Here is an 18,970-nt window from a genome sequence, read left to right as displayed (position 1 = left end):
ACTTTTACCTCTCTGATTGTACCCAAAGCATCCCTAGCAATGGCTTCTCTTCCAGACATGTACGAATGCAAACAAGATTCAGTAAAGATCTGACAACACCCACCTTCTCCTCTGTATCAACATACTGTCCATCAGTAACATCATTTTTTACCATGAGTTCAGATTCCATGTATATGCTGTCCCCTTTGCTGCTTCGATCTGCGTTGTCAGATTTCTTATCTAACATCTGGTCTTCACTGAACTTTAATTTCCTCCAACTAAATATTGGGAAAACTGAAACCTTTGTCTTTGATCCCTTTCACAAATTTAGCACTATCTCCATTGACTCTAATAACTCCTAAATCCATGGCTAATCTTTTGTGATGGAATCATAGAGTATGCAAGCTCAGAATGTGAGTCAATCCTGAACTGAATTTCACAGCCATTTGTATCCATCACCAGGAATGACTTCGAGTCTGTACAGTCACCCACACCTACTGAGGGTTAAACTATCATCTATGCTTTTGTCCTCTCTAAGCTTAAACACTCCAAAGCTGAGAGAGCCTATAATTTAGATTGATGTTTAAATCTTGTATATTTATTTTGAAGTGTCAGTGAGGTCCTCTAAGAAATGATTTCTCCTCCTCTGTAGAAGCAAGTGCACATGTACAGCAGCATTAGGATTGCATTTAATAGTGTTTTGATTATCCCTGGATTAGATTAAGTATACAGGACACAGAGGGTCCAATCTCAATTGCATAATTATTTAGTCTCGACACAAGCTGCTCTAAAAAGTTCTGGATTAGTGGTGCTAGAAAAGCACAGCAATTCAGGCAGCATCTGAGGAACAGTAAAATCCGAGGAGCAGTAAAAGCCCTTCATCAGGAATACAGGCAAAGTGCCTGAAGGTTGGAGAGATAAATGAGAGGAGGGTGGGGGCTGGGGAGAAAGTCGATTTTACTGCTCCTCGGATGCTGCCTGAACTGCTGTGCTTTTCCAACACCACTCTAATCCAGAATCTGGTTTCCAGCATCTGCAGTCATTGTTTTTACCTGCTGGCAAAAGTGACAAGGGAGCAAAAGAAAATCAATCAGGTTTGTCTCTCCTGATAACTGTCAACTGATTTCTGCTAAAAGTGCGCCCATGCAGGCATTAAGTGGAAACATAGTAATGCCTCCATTATTCAAATCACTTGCTGACATTAAAGTTCACACCTAAATAATTAAAGCTTGATTTCAAAGGAGTCTTGGGGCTCGTGGAGACTCCAAAGATTCAAATTCTTCCCTAGTTGAAGGGATATGTGGCTGATAGAAAAATTGAATGCAAAAATAAGGGTTCTCTAAATTTACAGAGAGTTCTCTACTCTGACAAATCTAATGACCGGTATTAATAGGTCCAATTAAGCACAAGAGAAACCAGGAAAAATTACTGAACTATTCAGGTATTTGTGTTTGTCTTTTGAGGCAAAGATATTCATTCTCTGGGGTGTTTGGCAATGTTCTAGCAGGTACCCCAGGTGACTGCTCAGGTTGATGCGCACCTGAAAGACTTTGTTGCAGTAGAACAGAAGATTACAGACACCATCTGAGTTTTGGACAAATTGCTGGCTCAGGATCTTCTGTTCTTGCATTTCCTGTCTGCCTTTGATATGTGCTTGCTTTCAAAGAAAGTCACAATTCTTAAGATTTCATTGCACCAGGTGCAGTGAAACTAACGTTAAAACTCCTAACGAACTTCAGTCTTTGGCTGCTATGAGCATACTCCAGATTCTATCACCCCATTAAAGATTTGCTTTTGTAACCCCCTATTATCAGGCATTGTGGCCACATGACCAAGCTAACTTGTGAGTAAGCAACATAAAAGTAGATGGCAAGTAAACTGTCTAGATCCTGTTATATCAAATCAGCTAGACTTATTCACTAAGTCTACAAACACAAGTCTTCTAATAGGAGCTGACTTTGCAAGTGAATACACTGAAGTTCACTTGAGTGGAGGAGTTCAGCTACAAGGAGCTGAAGTGATTCCAATCAGCAGCAATATCAATTTAGCATGGTTTTCACAATGAGCTATGAATCTGGATCTTTGATTGATTTCTTGGATGAATGATCGCATTACTCAACAAGTCATGGCATTTAGGAAATATGGCTGCTGAATTGCTTCCAGAATCTAAGATGCAAACCCATCTCTGTTATTCCTGGCAGGTATGTTTATGCAGAATAAAGATATCTTATTAAAGCTAAACATATTGTCCCATCTGTTCATAATTACAGGTCAAACTTTCATGGAGATTCACATAGTATTTTGAAATTAGAAATTTTTAAAAAATGAGTTCAACTTTATTCAAGTTTTAAACAGATTAAAATTGAATAGAAGGTGCCTATGAACTGTTCAATCACTGCAGGCTTCAAAACCCGCCAATTCCTGTTAACATGTAAAAAAGTTAACCAATTGTGATTGATTCATTTTGCAAATATGAACTAATGTAACTGACCTGTTAAATATAAAAGAAATCTCAGCTACTTATTCTGGAGAGATCACAAATGTACCACATGGAATCTTTTAGAACTTCTAAGTCTTTCCAGCAGAAGTTTGGACATGAACCAGATGTTTTTCATGCTACCTTTGAACTATGTTATAAGCGAACCTTCCAGCTTACATACGGCATGTTTTTAGATCTTTCTATATGAGCTTCATGTACCTAATAAAACTGCATGTGTTTATGTGTTTTAGAAGCTATCCTAAAAAAAAACTAAGCACAAACATCAGCTAGAAATCTAATGCTCAAAGTGCTAGGTAACACATTGGTTCAGGACCCAGGCCCCAGATTCCACCCTGTGCACAAGTACTTTCAGCAGAAGTACCACCTAATATTTACCCCTAAGACAAAATTACCAATGGATTCTGAGTGAAAGGACTAGGCCCACATCAAATCACCTATTACTGAATCATACGCATATGCTTACAGCTACACTAAAATGAAGCTCAAAATGATTCTTCTGATAATGCTTTTCCAGTTAGAAAAACTAGTGATTGAATGATTAATGAACCAACTGTTTACTTACCTTTCAGCTTTGTGTTACTCTTCTACAATTTTCCAAACTGGTTGTGGGCAAAATAAAGATAAATATGACGTGACTCATTTAATTGACAGCCCTGTGATGGAACTGACTGATTTTATATGTTGCAAGTTGGGAGAAGGTGAGGACTGCAGATTCTGGAAATCATTTTCCAGCGCCACACTTTTTCACTATGATGAATGGTGCACGAGTAATACAAAAGGTGAGCATTTAGCCCTATATACTTTAATTAAAATGGTCATTGCTTGGAACCTAACTGAGACAGATAAAGTATTTTTCTGTTAAGTATTAATTTAAAAAAGGAATGAATTTATTCAGTCTGTTTCCTTTCTGGTTGAATAAAAGTGCACAAAAAAAATAAATTTAGGGATACTTATGTAACTGTATGGTATGGGAAATTAAATATGACTGAATAGTGTGGAGAGTGCACTTTTCTGAAGCGAAGACTCCAGTTATAAATTTAGAGATGCGTACAGAGGTATCTACAGTGCATTTAATCCTTTCATTTCACAGTTGGAAGAAATTGTTGCTATAAATGATGAAAAAAAACAGAGGGGGAGTCATTTTCCTAGCCCTGGCATACTGTTACCTTTTAACTTTATGAGTACACAAGAGACATCCAAACGAGATTTTATTTTAAAAGGATGAGTCAAGGGACCAAAATGCTAGGTTTTTTTTAAAAATCTGACTTATACTTTGAAAATATTCTTATGTTTCAGTTGCACCAATAGATTTAATGAAGGAATTTAATCTTACCATCATCCAGATATGCCTGGTCAAGGTTCTGCGGTTCTTGCTTCACTGTGACTCCAGTAACTGTAGTTTCCTTCTCCTGTTGATCCAGTATCAGTGGGAGCTGAGATGGTGAAGCACCATTTTTTGAGACCTTCTGGATTGCATTGGATGTTTGCTGCTGTTGCTGAATCACGGCTGCATATTGATTTGGGCTATTTTTTTGCACGTGATGTTGTGGTGTAGTGGACCGCACAATGGGCACATGGGCATCACTCTCTGAATACACCTGGCGTTGGTAGTCCTGCTGGGTGCTGTATCTCAACTGTTGGCTGGTTGGTGAATGGTGAATCATAGAAGATAGCTGCTGATGGGTTGGGGAATGTTGGATCAGAGACGCTTGATGATTTGTTGGAGAATTGTGGATCATGGAAGAAGACTCATGATTGTTATGGGAATGATGAATTATGGTGGAAGACTGATTGGTTGGAGAGTGGTGTGTCATAGAAGACTGGACAGGTGACCCAGCATGCACCAATACTGATTTGTGAGCATCTTGAATTATGGGAATGGATGGCACCATCACAGCAGTTGGTTGATAGCCAAGATGATTAGGACTGCCACCTTTGGATCTTTGATAGACAACTCCTGTTGGATTCTGCTGCTGATACTTTGAATCATGTGAAGAAAATCCAGTACGACAGGAAGCCAAGCTTCCTGCAAGGCAGGAAGTGGGATTAGTGACCATTACAGGGGTCATGACTTGTTGTGTAGAATAAAACTGAGACATGGTTCTATGATGTACAGTGCTGCAGAATATGGTGTCTTCACACTCATCTGTTGGCTCTGTTTTAATTATAGGCACTGAAATAAATTACATAAAAACATTTTACCCTCAGCTCTCATTAGATTTTTGAAAGCAAAATGTAGGCACAATCCAAATTGCATAATCTATTAAATATATAGAGTTTAAAAAGTTCAGGGCTTATAAATTAATTGATGTTAGTTTTGTTGAAGTAAACTTAAGCAAAGGCAATCAGGCAGGAAAGTGTGTGTGGGGAGGGTGGGTGAATAGGAGCAAAGGGCACAAGTTACACAAAGACCATCAGTGACACTTGGTTTGAATGTGAAGCCAGAAAAATACTCACTCATCTCGCAGCTCCACATTTAAGTACTCCTCTTATCTAAACATTATGTTGACAATTTGCGGCTGTTCCTCTAAAATTTAAGTTAGTTTGCATGTAGACCTTGATTTTCAGTGTGTAACTGGCCGAGGACTACATTTGTTCAGGGTGAGACATTTATGCACAGAGGACCTTAAATGGGTGTCTGGCCTCTTATTTGTAAATGCAAAGGGCCTAATGTCCTTTTCAAGGACAGAGGTGTCAGCTTTTCTCTTGCCTGGATCAACATGAGGCTCTGTTTCATTATAAACCTGTATAATCTGCTGATTAAGATGGATGCATCTATTTAGCATTAAAACAAAAAGGTATGGTGCTATCACATTTCTAGGCTTAAATGTTTCACAATGAATTTTGATTTGATTATATCGCTTTTTTAAAAAATTACTTGTGGTATGTGGGTGTCACTAGATGAGCTAGCATTTATTGCCTATCCCTAGTTGTCCATGAGAAGATGGTGGTGAACTGCTTTCTTGAACCACAGCAGTCCATGTGCTGTAAGTAGACCCATATGCTGTTTGGATAAGAATTCCAGGATTTTGTTCTGGTGACACAAGAAATGCTGATATAATTCTAAGTCAGTGGCTTGGAAGTGAATTTGAATGTAATGGTGTTCCTATGTATTTACTGCTCTTGATTTTTTTCTCGATAGAAGTGATCATGTGTTGGAAGGTGCTGTCAAAGCATCCAGTATCACATTATTTCATGCAAAATTATTCTTTTTTTTAAAGCAAGCATATCTTCAAATGCATTCTATGATTAGAATATGCAATGGTATTACATGTTTAGTCTCAAATTGACCAATGCATACCACGCAATGAGACACCAGTCAGGAGAGATTTTGCAAATTGAGACAGCATTTTAAAAGTGATTAAGGACCTTCTCTGTTCTTTTTGTTTAAATGTTTCAGCTTCTGAACTTCAGATCACTCTCTTAAGTGAAGCTTAGCTACTTTAAGTTTCTAGTGCAATTTCGCTGGCTCTGATAACTCAGTATTTATCTGATGGTAAGTCAGATTAGCAGAAAATTGCTTCAGGAACGAAACTCTTGCTGTGACTTCATAGGCTGATCCTCATATCTCCAAAAAGCAGTTGCACATATCAATATTACAACTTGTCACAACTTGTAACAACAAAGTATCTTATTGGAAAATAGATGATCAGCAAACATTAAAACAAATGTTTTCATGCTTCTCAATTCAAAACCATAAAATTATCAGTTTCTAAATCAGACTGGATGTATGCAGTAAACCTCCCTAACAATGTGAACTAAACTTAACTGAATCAACATCTCTAAAGATTGCAACCAATCCAAATCAATTTGACTCAAATGACCTAAAATTGCTGAACAAGCCCAGTTGATTAAATGCCCGAGTTGCTGAGACTTCCTGGATTTTAACTTTCAGCTATATGCAAAACTAACCACCAGTCTTGCACATAAGTAACAAAATGTGCACAATGTGTATTTGTTTGAATGTGGCTTGGCTTTTGCCTTAAGCTTTAGGGAAGGCTAAAAAAAAATGCTTGCCAACATTTGTATTGAGTTAGCCTGGAGACATGATTCAGACTGCAGCTGGGTTTTTAATTCAATTCCTTAGGGCAGATTTTCCTCTCCCCCTATGCCCCAGTGTAAGTCAGATGGGCAACATGTTTCATCCAAATGCCAACTTGAACTTGGCTGAACCCAAACACCTTTCCGGGTTCAGCTGTATTAAATGCTTAGGACGAGAGGTGCATTGATGTCTCTCCAAGTCATTTACCTGCAGGGAGATACGTAAATCTCTGTGGTTGGCTCCTTTTCCTTTTTCCATTAACAACACAGAAGTTCACTTTAGCTGGTGTGCGGATATGTTGGTTCCGATAGCGTGGAATTTCAACAAAGAGAATGTTCTAAATAGCAAAAAAGCAGAAGGTGAAAATATAGCAATTGTATGGCACCTGGTTCATTATTTTTGCCTTACTATAAAACTCTGTAAAATAAAGCAAATGACTTATTTTAATCAGGATAAGCAGCAACTATTTTAATCAGGATAAGCAGCAACTAGAGATATTCCTTCCCTAAATTTTAAAAATTGTGGTTGTAGTGCTCAGTTTATAAACCTGGACAGTAATTCATCTGAAAATATACATGCTGTGTTCATTATTAACTTTTGCTGTTTAATTTGTTTGCAAACATTAAGGAGCTCTGTATCCAACATTTGCAGACATCATATCTTCGCTGTTGCTGCACAACTGTCCTACCTTGGTCTGTTTGGTAGCCAACAGTCAATTGTACAAAGTCAAGATTCTCACAGAAATTTCCTTGCTCTTGATCTTGTCTGATCTATAATTCATTGCAGTTCTTAGAGAGCAGGATATAATAGTTTCAACACACTGTCCTTTGTATGTGGTAGGCAAAACAGCACCAAGGACAGTAAAGTCAAACAGGGCTGGTGTGATATTATAATTATTTTCAAAAGGACACCAAAAAGATTTTGAAACTGAACCGTGGAATGGTTAATGCCATTATGTCCTCAGGATTAATTGTATTGGGAATTTCAAACCATAGTCTGCACTCATTCTCTGAGTGGAAGCAGTATATTTTTTTCACTGAGGGAATGAGAAGTCAGAATAATTGACTTCAGTTATGGAGAGCCATTGATAAAGATCTTTGAAGAGGGTTACAAACCTGCCCTCTTAAGGAGGAGTAAATAGAGCACATGCTGCATTGTGCAAGGGTCCAAAAAGAAGGAGAAAAGTAACTCTTTTCTTTACAAACATCTATAACAGAAAAAACCTGTAATCATGAAGCATTTAAGCAAGTTAATTATGTGAACAATATATGATTAGGTCAAAATATGTTCATATTTTCTGCTATGCAGCTGGAAACAAAAGCTCCTTTAATAAGATACAACAAACGTAATTGTACTCTACGGTGAAAATAGATACAATCATAGAATCATTACAGTGTGGAAATAGGCCATTAGGCCCAACAAGTCCACACTGATGCTCCGAAGAGTATCCCATCCAGACCTACTCCCTTACATTTACCCCTGACTAATGCAACTAACCTACACATCCCTGAACACTATGGGCAATTTAGCATGGTCAATTCGCCTAACTTGCACATCTTTAGACTAGAAACCCAGTACACCCAGAGGAAACCCACACAGACAGTCACCCAAGGCTGGAATTGAACCTGGTGAGACAGCAGTGCTAACCACTGAGCCACCGTGTTGCCCCTATCATTCTATCATTACCAACATCTTTCTGTAACTTCACAGAACTTTATATTACTCCTAATTAGAGTTATGCACAGTAATATCATTTCATTATTGCTTAAAAACAAAAGAATTGTGATCTAATCAATTATCCTTAGCATTTAGTTGCTCATCAATGCAAGTTTATAAAAGTCTAAAATATTAGTGTTAAAGTATTCATGCAAATTCCATTGTCAAAAAAACTTCAACTTCTTCGAATTGGGTTTTCTATTTTTTGTCCAGTCTTCAGCTGACACAAATATTACCAACATTTAATGATGGAGGCAGACAGCAGGAGTCATGGCTCACCCATCTCAGGAGAAAGTCCCAGCAGATGTGGGATTTTATTTCTGGGTTGTTGGGGACTTGATAATTCAGGTTGGGCCTACCACACTGTAAGAGTTTGGAGGAAGGCAAAGGGGCTGCCAGGAGTTAAAGTGAGCTGCTCAAAGGGCCTGTACCTGGAACTTTGTCCTGATTGAAAAATGATATCAAAACGGAGAATAGCCCTCAAACCCTCGTCCCTCTTTACCTCCCATTCATTCCAATGCCCCATCCAAGTCAACACATGCCACCTCATCCACCCCACAGACCCATCCTGTCCCCTCATAACCTTTGTTTTATATTCGCAGCTGGGAGCCCAGAAATCCATTAGCCTATTGAAATGGCTATGCCCCAGGGAAAATAAATACCCAATTAACAACTCATTTCTTGTAATATATTCTGTCAATTTCACAAAGTTTATTCAAATTAAGAAGGTTTTAAATGTTTGCACTTCCTGCTATTGGTATTTTAAGTAAAATGGATGATTAACACTTTCACTGGCTTTTAATCATCTTTAGGATAAAGAGAAAGTCACGAATGAATGACATTTTTGTTAAATGTTTTTCTCATGCATACATTTGTTAGCATAAGGTTCACTATTACTATCCAGAGTACATGAGTTGGGGGATGGGGCAATGGGTATGGGAGAGACATAGCTTGTCATGTGGGGAATGATGAGCCGGGGGTGAGTGGAGGGGCTTATTTGACGTAAAGGGCATGGATAAGGCCTTCTAAATGAACCTTTTATAAATTTCATCCAGATTATGACTCATAACAGTTCCAAGGGACTGTGAAAGAAGAGTTGTTTAATGTGTTTTCGTGAAAATTACAGGGGACTAGGAAGTATCAATCCCTGCAATGGAACCGTACAACTCAGGAATGCTGGCTTGTGATCTGTACCAGTCAGCACCCTTAATCAGCACTGGGGCCACAGGGACGAGGAATCCAAGCCTCTTTTCATACAGTGTCTCCCGTTCCAGGAAAATCAAGCCCTTGATCTTCCAAACTTCTGTTGCATTAAGCAGGACTGAGAATTCTAATCCTAATGTGCTGATAGATAGAGAACTAATATAGGTTGAGTGAGAACAGGAGCAAATGATATGCAAGACTTACTGGAGGACAAAACATGCACACTGAACTTTGAACAATTTATAATTTCTCAAAATAGAGACCAAGAAGCATGAAAGACATGTTTGAGCAACATTGGTGTTGAGGCTGGGATGAGGTGGGTGAACAGGAGCCTGAATCTAGGTAGTTTGTAAAGTTTGAAGCTACCTTCCAGGACAAGCAGGTGGCTATATATGCTGGTTGAGTCTGAATGGACGCCAATAAAATCGGCATGCAGTTAGTGGCATGGAAATGGAATGTCGAGCTTTCATCTTTCAAATGTTCATCTTGAGGAAATCTTAACTCATCTACAATTAGTGGCAGTGATTTAATGAAGTTGAAGGGAACTTGTTGAAGAACAGGAGGAGCCCTTTGCTACCTCTTTTAGGGAAGACTTGCCACTCTAAGCGACATTCAGATATGTCAGTGGACAGCGGTCATTCTCCGCAATCAAACCAGCAGTGAAAGCCCCTCCCACCAAAAGCTGCCAACTAATCGGAGGCCAGCAGCTATACTGAACAGCATAGTCGTAGGGAAGGTAGCAGCTGCTTCTGATCTGACGTCTACCAGAGACTTAGTATTGTTACTGGATCCCAGGCCACATGTGAGTGATGCTACGGGATAGAGGACTCATGGGGAGAATGTCAGGGAGGAGGGAGGGGAGAAGGCATTAATGACCCACATAAGGACCTCAATTTGCTGTTGAAAGTAAAAACCATCCTCACCATCAGCGTCATCAGAAATCATCCAATTAAATACCCCTGACCTCCACACCAAAATTCCTGCCAACTACATTCGGCCTTATATTTCAAACAAGTTGTCTGACAGCATAAAGGTGGTAGCTGGTGTTATGGACAGTTCTGTAGCAATAGAACCGGGTGCCACATTTAAAAATGGAAGCAGTGATGTAAACAGCCGGTGATGATGGCACCACACATTATTGTTTTAAACAAAATAATGGAAATTACACACAAGCTACAGACTAACTAATATTCAACATCATTACAATGGCTATTTAACTAGAAAAGTTCATTTGTTTTAATCTTCCCAATAACAAGTTACTTCTTAAATGTGAAGATTTTTGGTTAGTTCTGAATTATCTGTAATCCTAGCAATGCTGTATTGGTTAACAGCAGTTGAATAAAAAGATTTTTATATAAAACCTAAACCTTATCAGCAATTTTAATCAGTTTCTGACAAGTTTGTAATACTTACAAGGGTTAATAATATTTATTTAAATGAGCCAATATCTTCCTGTCATTAAACATTAACGGAAATCCTTTCCTCAACAGATTCTCGTCATTTGAGGGAGAATGCCCTTGCAGCTTCATACTTACAGGTTGGCTTTTATCTTTATCCACTGTTGCCTCGACCTCCCATATCTGCTGTCCATCTAAAAGAAATGTTTGAGCACAATTGAGATTGAATGATATAAAAGCATTATAATTTAATTATTTTTGAAACTGAACATTGCTATTTTAAAACATGAATCCATGTCACTGGGTGCATTTTAAGAGACCATGCTTGCGAAAAACATCAACAACTGCATAACCAGATGATATTTCAGCCTAATACATGTGGAAAAGAAGGTGAGAAAAAATAAAGGAAGAGGGGTGTAACATCTTGTTAGAAGTAATGCCCCACAATGCACAAAGGACACCTCCACAAAGAACATTCTCCTCCTTTCGTTTCACCTTTTAAACAATTGTGAATAAAAATGGTTTGCCCACTCCCACACATATGTCTATGCAATCCATAGTATAACAAGGGTAATAGAGTATTCAAGTCAGTTAGCTTGGTATCAACCTTAATTAATTGCTAGTTATTCATTTAAAAATGGCAGAGCAGTTGCCAATTTCAGGTCTGTCCACCTATTATACTTTGTGGAACTTACTGGAATAAGCATTACATTGAGGAATGTATTTTTGTTATTTTTGCAATGCGAAAGAGATAATTCATAATCATGTTATAAAGAAGCTTTTAGAAAAACAAAGCCAGAATATGATAACGTCTTACATTAATTTTGAATGTGATGCAATTCAATCAGAAACTAAGGTATTAAATTTTAACAAAGAAAACATATAAGCTATGAGGGGCAAAATGGGTTTTGGTGTATTGGGGAACTACATTAAAACTACTCGGATAATATACATATTTTATAACAAAATATTTTCCGACAAGTTCTTTTAGGCACACAAAACAGCAAAGAAAACATTTCAATTGTGGCTAATAAATGAAATTATAGATTCTGTTAAATCAAAGGAAGAAGCCTTCAAGATTGCCAAAAAAATGGTAATCCCAAGGATTTGGAACATTTCATGATTCTGTAAAAGTGGGTTACAAGTCAGATTAGTAACACTTACAGATTGTGTCTGACAGAACAGGGAGCTGTAGGTAAAAGCTTCCAATACAAAGAAATAACATACAAAAATCACAAGCTAAATGAATGTAAAATTAATGGCACTATGTCACAATTTATATCTGAAATTAATGGCATGAATATTACATGGAGAAAGTGAGGACTGTAGATGCTGGAAATCCTTGGATGCTGCCTGACCTGCTGCGCTTTTCCAGCAACACATGAATATTACATGCCCATGCTTGCTGTGTTTTGGGCAGGGTGCACATAACATAGATCTGAAGCCTAGCCTACCACTTTCTCACGCTTACCCGAGCTCACCTCCAAAATACAGAAGGTGGATGGGTGCCAAAATCAGCACTCATTTGCCATATAGAAATGAATAACTAAAGGGCCACTATAGACTCTTATTGATGTGATTGTTGACACTGCCAGCCAATCAGATTTAGTACTGCAAGGCTTGTGGACTGGTCACTTTAATTTCTGTCCCATTGTAATTTCCTCCATAGGAAAAAGGAGTAGGCCATTCAGCTCCTCAAGCCTGTTCCACAATTCAATGTGGTCATAGCTGATCTGCAGCCTAACTCCATATTTCTGTCATTGGCCCATATCCCTTAGTACCTTTGCTTAACAAAGATTTAACTAACTCATATTTAAAATAAACAATGAATCCAGTATATACTGCCATTTGTGGAAGAGTGTTCCAAGCATCTACTACTCTTTGTGAATAGAAGTGGATAGAAGTCTGGCCCTAATTCTTAGAATATACCCCATTGGTCTAGAATCCCCAACCAGTAGAAATAGTTTTTATTTATCTAACCTTTTTCTCTCCTATAAATATCTTGGAGATTTCAATCAGATCAACCTTAACCTTCTAAAATTCCAGAGAAAAATAGGCTTAATTTGCATAATGTCTCAACATATTTAACCGCTGTAATTAACTCCATTGGAATTAGAATGAAGAGAGGTTTGGAAAATAATAGATGCGTCTTTTCCCATTACGCCAAGGTCTATGTGAAATTTTTAGTCATTACAATAATTTAGACGTCGAGTCAGTACTGCCCATTCTGGCCACTGGCTGAAAGTTTGTTAGAGGGGGTGATGGGTGTACGGGGAGAGGAATCAAGGATCTTCCTTGCCACTCGAAGGCAACGAGCACCTCTTCAAGAGAAGGCGTAGGGAAGCTGAGGAAATTGAAAAAAAAAACACTTTGGAAGAGATCCAGGCAGATCACTGATTGGAAACCAAAGTTCACACAACAGACAGAGGGAAAGAGAACCTGCTGACCCTGAAGGCTAGAACCCTTCCAGATATTTCCTTCACCAATGAAACGTGGTCAATATAGGAATTCAGCTCCTAGACGGTCTGTGCAGTGCCAAAAGAAACTCAATATTTTTACCACAATAGTCAAGGTAACAATATTCTCTGCTTACACCCTTCATTCTCACAATAATGACTTCAATAACCTTCCTTCACTCTTTTGCAATGCTTGCATCACATTTCACATTTGGCTGAGGCAGACACATTTTATTTAAGTGTCCCAAAACTTAGAAGCTTTAATTACAAGTTTAACACCATCTGCTGCACCCTATGAAGAAGTCCTATTCAATATGATAGACAGCGTAGTTCTGACACCTTACACCTGTGAAACAGACATGACACCAATAAAATTTCCAGGCAATTATTTAATGAAGCAAAATCACAATTTTTATTCATATTCCCACTGAAAACTGTTGCTGAAATGATTAAAGTTGACGGTCCAAAAGTCAACCGTTATGTCAACTGAAGCACTTCACAGAATTGAATAGATAACTTAATACAATAACCTTGAAACTGAGCTTTTCAAATATTAGTTTCAGAGAATTAGCTCCAAGTGCTTGAGTGAAATTTCTTTTACTGCTGCATTTAAAAGGAGAAACAAATTTGGAAAGATGAATTTCATTTGACCTTGTTCAGCTTTTGCCCACTAATGGTTTTAATTTAGAGTTCTATTTATGTTGGATGCTGATGTCCCTACACATTATTTTTTCTACATGGAGCAGTTGTTGTAATTTAGGGAAATCTCCCTGACTCACATTTATCAGAATTTTGCACTTTCAAATCGACATAAACCACTACTTCATTGCAAAGAATATTCTAATTATTGGTTGAAATAAAAAACCCAAGAAGTTTTGAATGATGACATTAATCTATGATATTACATTGTACTGAAGCTGATTCTAATTCTTTTCATGAAAAGTCCCATACAATGACTAATTTCTAATTATTCACCACATGCCATATATTTTAGGACACTGTAATTATAGCTATATTTGATATATTTGGAAACACGTAACATTTGATTTTCTTTCTGGTTAGAAGGATTCCATTTAAATCAATACCAAACAGAAAGTGTAGCTGTTCTGAGAAGCATGGTCTCACAACATAATTTTCAAACAAACTGTCTATTTTTATACTCATACTTGGGAAATTTTAAAGCAGAAGACTGATCTTGTGAGGCTCCTCCTGCAGCCTGGAACCATGTGGGAGGTTTCAGGTCCAATTCGCTGAGCACCACGTTTTGTGACACACAATTTTGTGGCACAGAGTGAGGCTGCACTACATGCAAGTGCAAGCCTCATTAACATTATCCTATGATTAAAACCAGATCCTCAAGTCAAATCCTATGATTTCAAGCAAGGCTGCATTCACAGCATATATCTCACCTACATGAAAATATTTGCAGCAGCACCATTGGGATCCGGTCTACTCAAATAAACTTTTTATGAGCTGACCGCAGTCGAATTGCTGGCCAGTACTTGCAATGCATTTTGTTCCATATACTAGTTGGTTTTTCCGTCTATCCTGTCATTTTTTTTTGTGATATCCCCCCATCACTGTTATCTTTCTCATTATCCTCCAAGGCTGCTGCTGTTGGAACCAACTGAAGTGACAAAATGAGAGGTCCAGAAGATGTTACTACAAGACAGTTCATAGAATAATATGAAGTTGTATCTCTGAAGGAAGCTATTCAGTCCACTGTCTCTCTTTGTTAGCTCTTTGCTAGAACAATTCCCTTAATAGACAAGCAAGGAGGCTGGAAGAACACAGCAAGCCAAGCAGCATCAAGTGGAGAAGTCTTTCCCTTGCCTTGTCTGTTTCTCAGGTTGAAACATGTTTCTAACTTTCACTTAAAAAGACGATGTACTCTGCCTCAACCATTGCCTGTGGTTAAATGTGACAACAACCCTCTACGTAAGTAAACTGCCCCACCTTTTCTCCTCACTCCCCTAATAGCCCCCCAATTGCCGATTCTTCAACCACAAGAGATATGTTTTACTTGTTTATTCTATGAAAAACTCTTCTATTCTGCAAAAGATTTCTATCACTAGATTATACATCGCTACTCACTTACAGATAAATATCCATTTCTTTCAGTCACTTTTGAACTCATGCCAAATGGTAATTTTGTGAAGACCTGAATCATATATCTGACAGCACTGACATTTAGACTGTTCCATAAATGCACTGGAGTTTCCCATTTTGAGGTTAAATTATTTTTATGGAGTTTCAGGTGGTTGTCCTATCTTGGCTTACAATGACTTTTCTCAATATCTTCCTCTCTATGCCTTATTAGTTATGCAACTAGCCTTACTGGCAACCTTCTTGTGCAATCATGTCACAGGAGTGCCAAAATTCCCACCTCTGCCACAATCTTCTAGTGTATAAACTATTGGCATCTTATCCAAATCCCAAATGCACAGCACTTTAGGTGCTGGAAGCTAGGAACCATCTTCCACACTGTTCTCAGAGGAAGTTGGAGTGTGTCAGAAAGGGAAGCTGGCATCCTGGTTTCTAAAGCTCCTAATGGATGGGGTGGTCAAGAAGAGGGCTATCCTTTACTCAAAAGACCATGAGAGGAGGCCAAGGCGAAATAACCTGGACACAGACAGTGGCTTGATTCAGTATTGTCTTTAGCATCAGATGGAATGCACAGCAGTGCAGGAAAAAGGTCAATGATCTTCTATGCTCCACAAAAGCAGATCCACTGTCTTCTCTCTAACTTTAATCGTACACAACTCTACGCACAAATCTCACCAATGCACAAGGACTGCGAACCTCACTATTGCGTGCAACATTTACACTCAACTATTCTCACACTTCATCCTTCACAACTACTAATCCTTCCTTCCTGCCCATTAGCCAAAAAGGTATCCCACAGGAACTTTTAGCTTCCAAGTGAACACAAAGTAAGTGAGCTCTAAGAAATTAAGCTAAATTAAACACAAAGTGACCTTCCAGCAGCATTATGCACAGGGAGACATACCTATTGGAAAATACAGTACTTAAGTAACTTCTGTCCATGTGAACCATTTGCTTAATATTAAATGAATCTTACTCCATAGCAGTGGAAAGCTAATCTTGATTCACACCAGAAAAATGCTTCATTAAGTAAAACTTTATTTGGAGCTGCAGGTGTTAGAATGGGTGTACAAAGTGAAAAATCACACAACACTAGGTTATAGTCCAACAGGTTTATTTGGATATTAAAAATTACCTCAGTACAACTGCCTCAATAGGTAGGGTGTAGAGATGAATATCTGAATGATGTGTACAAGAGTGAATGAAAGTTTCATGAAAAGAATGAAATGCATATAAACTGGATGTTAAAGCAGTCTTGTGGCACAATGATAGTGTTAGAACATAGAACATAGAACAATACAGCACAGAACAGGCCCTTCGGCCCACGATGTTGTGCCGAACTTCTATCCTAGATTAAGCACCCATCCATGTACCTATCCAAATGCCGCTTAAAGGTCGCCAATGAATCTGACTCTACCACTCCCTCGGGCAGCGCATTCCATGCCCCCACCACTCTCTGGGTAAAGAACCCACCCCTGACATCTCCCCTATACCTTCCACCCTTCACCTTAAATTTATGTCCCCTTGTAACACTCTGTTGTACCCGGGGAAAAAGTTTCTGACTGTCTACTCTATCTATTCCTCTGATCATCTTATAAACCTCGATCAAGTCACCCCTCATCCTTCGCCGTTCCAACGAGAAAAGGCCGAGAACTCTCAACCTATCCTCGTACGACCTACTCTCCATTCCAGGCAACATCCTGGTAAATCTTCTCTGCACCCTCTCCAAAGCTTCCACATCTTTCCTAAAGTGAGGCGACCAGAACTGCACACAGTACTCCAAATGTGGCCTAACCAAAGTCCTGTACAGCTGCAACATCACCTCACGACTCTTGAATTCAATCCCTCTGCTAATGAACGATAATACTCCATAGGCCTTCTTACAAACTCTATCCACCTGAGTGGCAACCTTCAAAGATCTATGTACATAGACCCCAAGATCCCTCTGTTCCTCCACCTGACCAAGAACCCTACCATTAACCCTGTATTCCGCATTCTTATTTGTTCTTCCAAAATGGACAACCTCACACTTGGCAGGGTTGAACTCCATCTGCCACTCCTCAGCCCAGCTCTGCATCCTATCTAAGTCCCTCTGCAGCCGACAACAGCCCTCCTCACTGTCCACAACTCCACCTATCTTTGTATCATCTGCAAATTTACTGACCCACCCTTCGACTCCCTCCTCTAAGTCATTAATAAAAATTACAAACAGCAGAGGACCCAGAACTGATCCCTGCGGAACTCCACTTGTAACTGGACTCCATGCTGAATATTTACCATCTACCACCACTCTCTGACTTCTACCGGTTAGCCAGTTTTCTATCCAATTGGCCAAATTTCCCTCTATCCCATGCCTCCTGACTTTCCGCATAACCCTACCATGGGGAACCTTATCAAATGCCTTACTAAAATCCATGTACACTACATCCACTGCTCTACCCTCATCCACATGCTTGGTCACCTCCTCGAAGAATTCAATAAGACTTGTAAGGCAAGACCTACCCTTCACAAATCCGTGCTGGCTGTCCCTAATCAAGCAGTGTCTTTCCAGATACTCGTAAATCCTATCCCTCAGTACCCTTTCCATTACTTTGCCTGCCACAGAAGTAAGACTAACTGGCCTGTAATTCCCGGGGTTATCCCTATTCCCTTTTTTGAACAGGGGCACAACATTCGCTACTCTCCAGTCCCCTGGTACCACCCCAGTTGCCAGTGAAGACGAGAAGATCATTGCCAACGGTACTGCAATTTCCTCTCTTGCTTCCCACATAATCCTAGGATATATCCCGTCAGGCCCGGGGGACTTGTCTATCCTCAAGTTGTTCAAAATGTCCAACACATCTTCCTTCCTAACAGGTATCTCTTCTAGCTTATCAGTCCGTTTCACACTCTCCTCTTCAACAATACGGTCCCTCTCGTTCGTAAATACTGAAGAGAAGTACTTGTTCAAGACCTCTCCTATCTCTTCCGACTCAATACACAGTCTCCCACCACTGTCCTTGATCGGACCTACCCTCGTTCTCGTCATTCTCAGGTTTCTCACATATGCATAGAATGCCTTGGGGTTATCCTTGATCCTATCCGCCAGGGATTTTTCATGCCCTCTCTTAGCTCTCCTAATCCCTTTCTTCAGGTCCCTTCTGGCTATCCTGTATCCCTCCACTGCTCTGTCTGAACCTTGTTTCCTCAACCTTATGTAAGCCTCCTTCTTCCTCTTTACTAGACATTCAACCTCCCTCGTCAACCAAGGCTCCCTCACACGACCATTTCTTCCCTGCCTGATCGGTACATACATATCAAGGACACGTCGTATCTGCTCCTTGAAAAAGTCCCACATTTCCACCACATCCTTCCCTAACAGCCTATGCTCCCAACGTATGCTCCTCAAATCCTGTCTTACAGCATCGTAATTTCCCTTCCCCCAATTGTAAAATCTACCTTGTTGTGCGCACCTATCTCTCTCCATAACCAAGGTGAAAGTCACAGAATTGTGGTCGCCATCACCAAAATGTTCACCCACCAACAAGCCCACCACTTGTCCCGGTTCGTTACCGAGTACCAAATCCAATAT

The 18,970-nt window shown here is 39.3% G+C and overlaps 1 protein-coding gene across 2 annotated transcripts in view; it reads right to left on the bottom strand.

Moving 5' to 3' along the window:
* nfatc2a (nuclear factor of activated T cells 2a) overlaps positions 1 to 18,970 on the bottom strand; it is a 146,675-nt gene that overhangs the window by 53,942 nt on the left and 73,763 nt on the right. For both annotated transcript variants that reach the window (XM_072556530.1, XM_072556531.1), the window contains exons 7-9: positions 10,976 to 11,031; positions 6,729 to 6,858; positions 3,813 to 4,652 (exon numbers count right to left, since the gene is read on the bottom strand). In XM_072556530.1, the coding sequence (XP_072412631.1) occupies positions 3,813 to 4,652; positions 6,729 to 6,858; positions 10,976 to 11,031 (1,026 nt within the window). The remainder of the gene's footprint in view (positions 1 to 3,812; positions 4,653 to 6,728; positions 6,859 to 10,975; positions 11,032 to 18,970) is intronic.

The sequence above is a fragment of the Chiloscyllium punctatum genome, chromosome 37, assembly GCF_047496795.1.
Source record: "Chiloscyllium punctatum isolate Juve2018m chromosome 37, sChiPun1.3, whole genome shotgun sequence".
In the NCBI taxonomy this organism is placed as follows: domain Eukaryota; kingdom Metazoa; phylum Chordata; class Chondrichthyes; order Orectolobiformes; family Hemiscylliidae; genus Chiloscyllium; species Chiloscyllium punctatum.
Note: the sequence above shows the minus strand (reverse complement) of the source record. Positions and strands in the feature narration are given on the sequence as shown.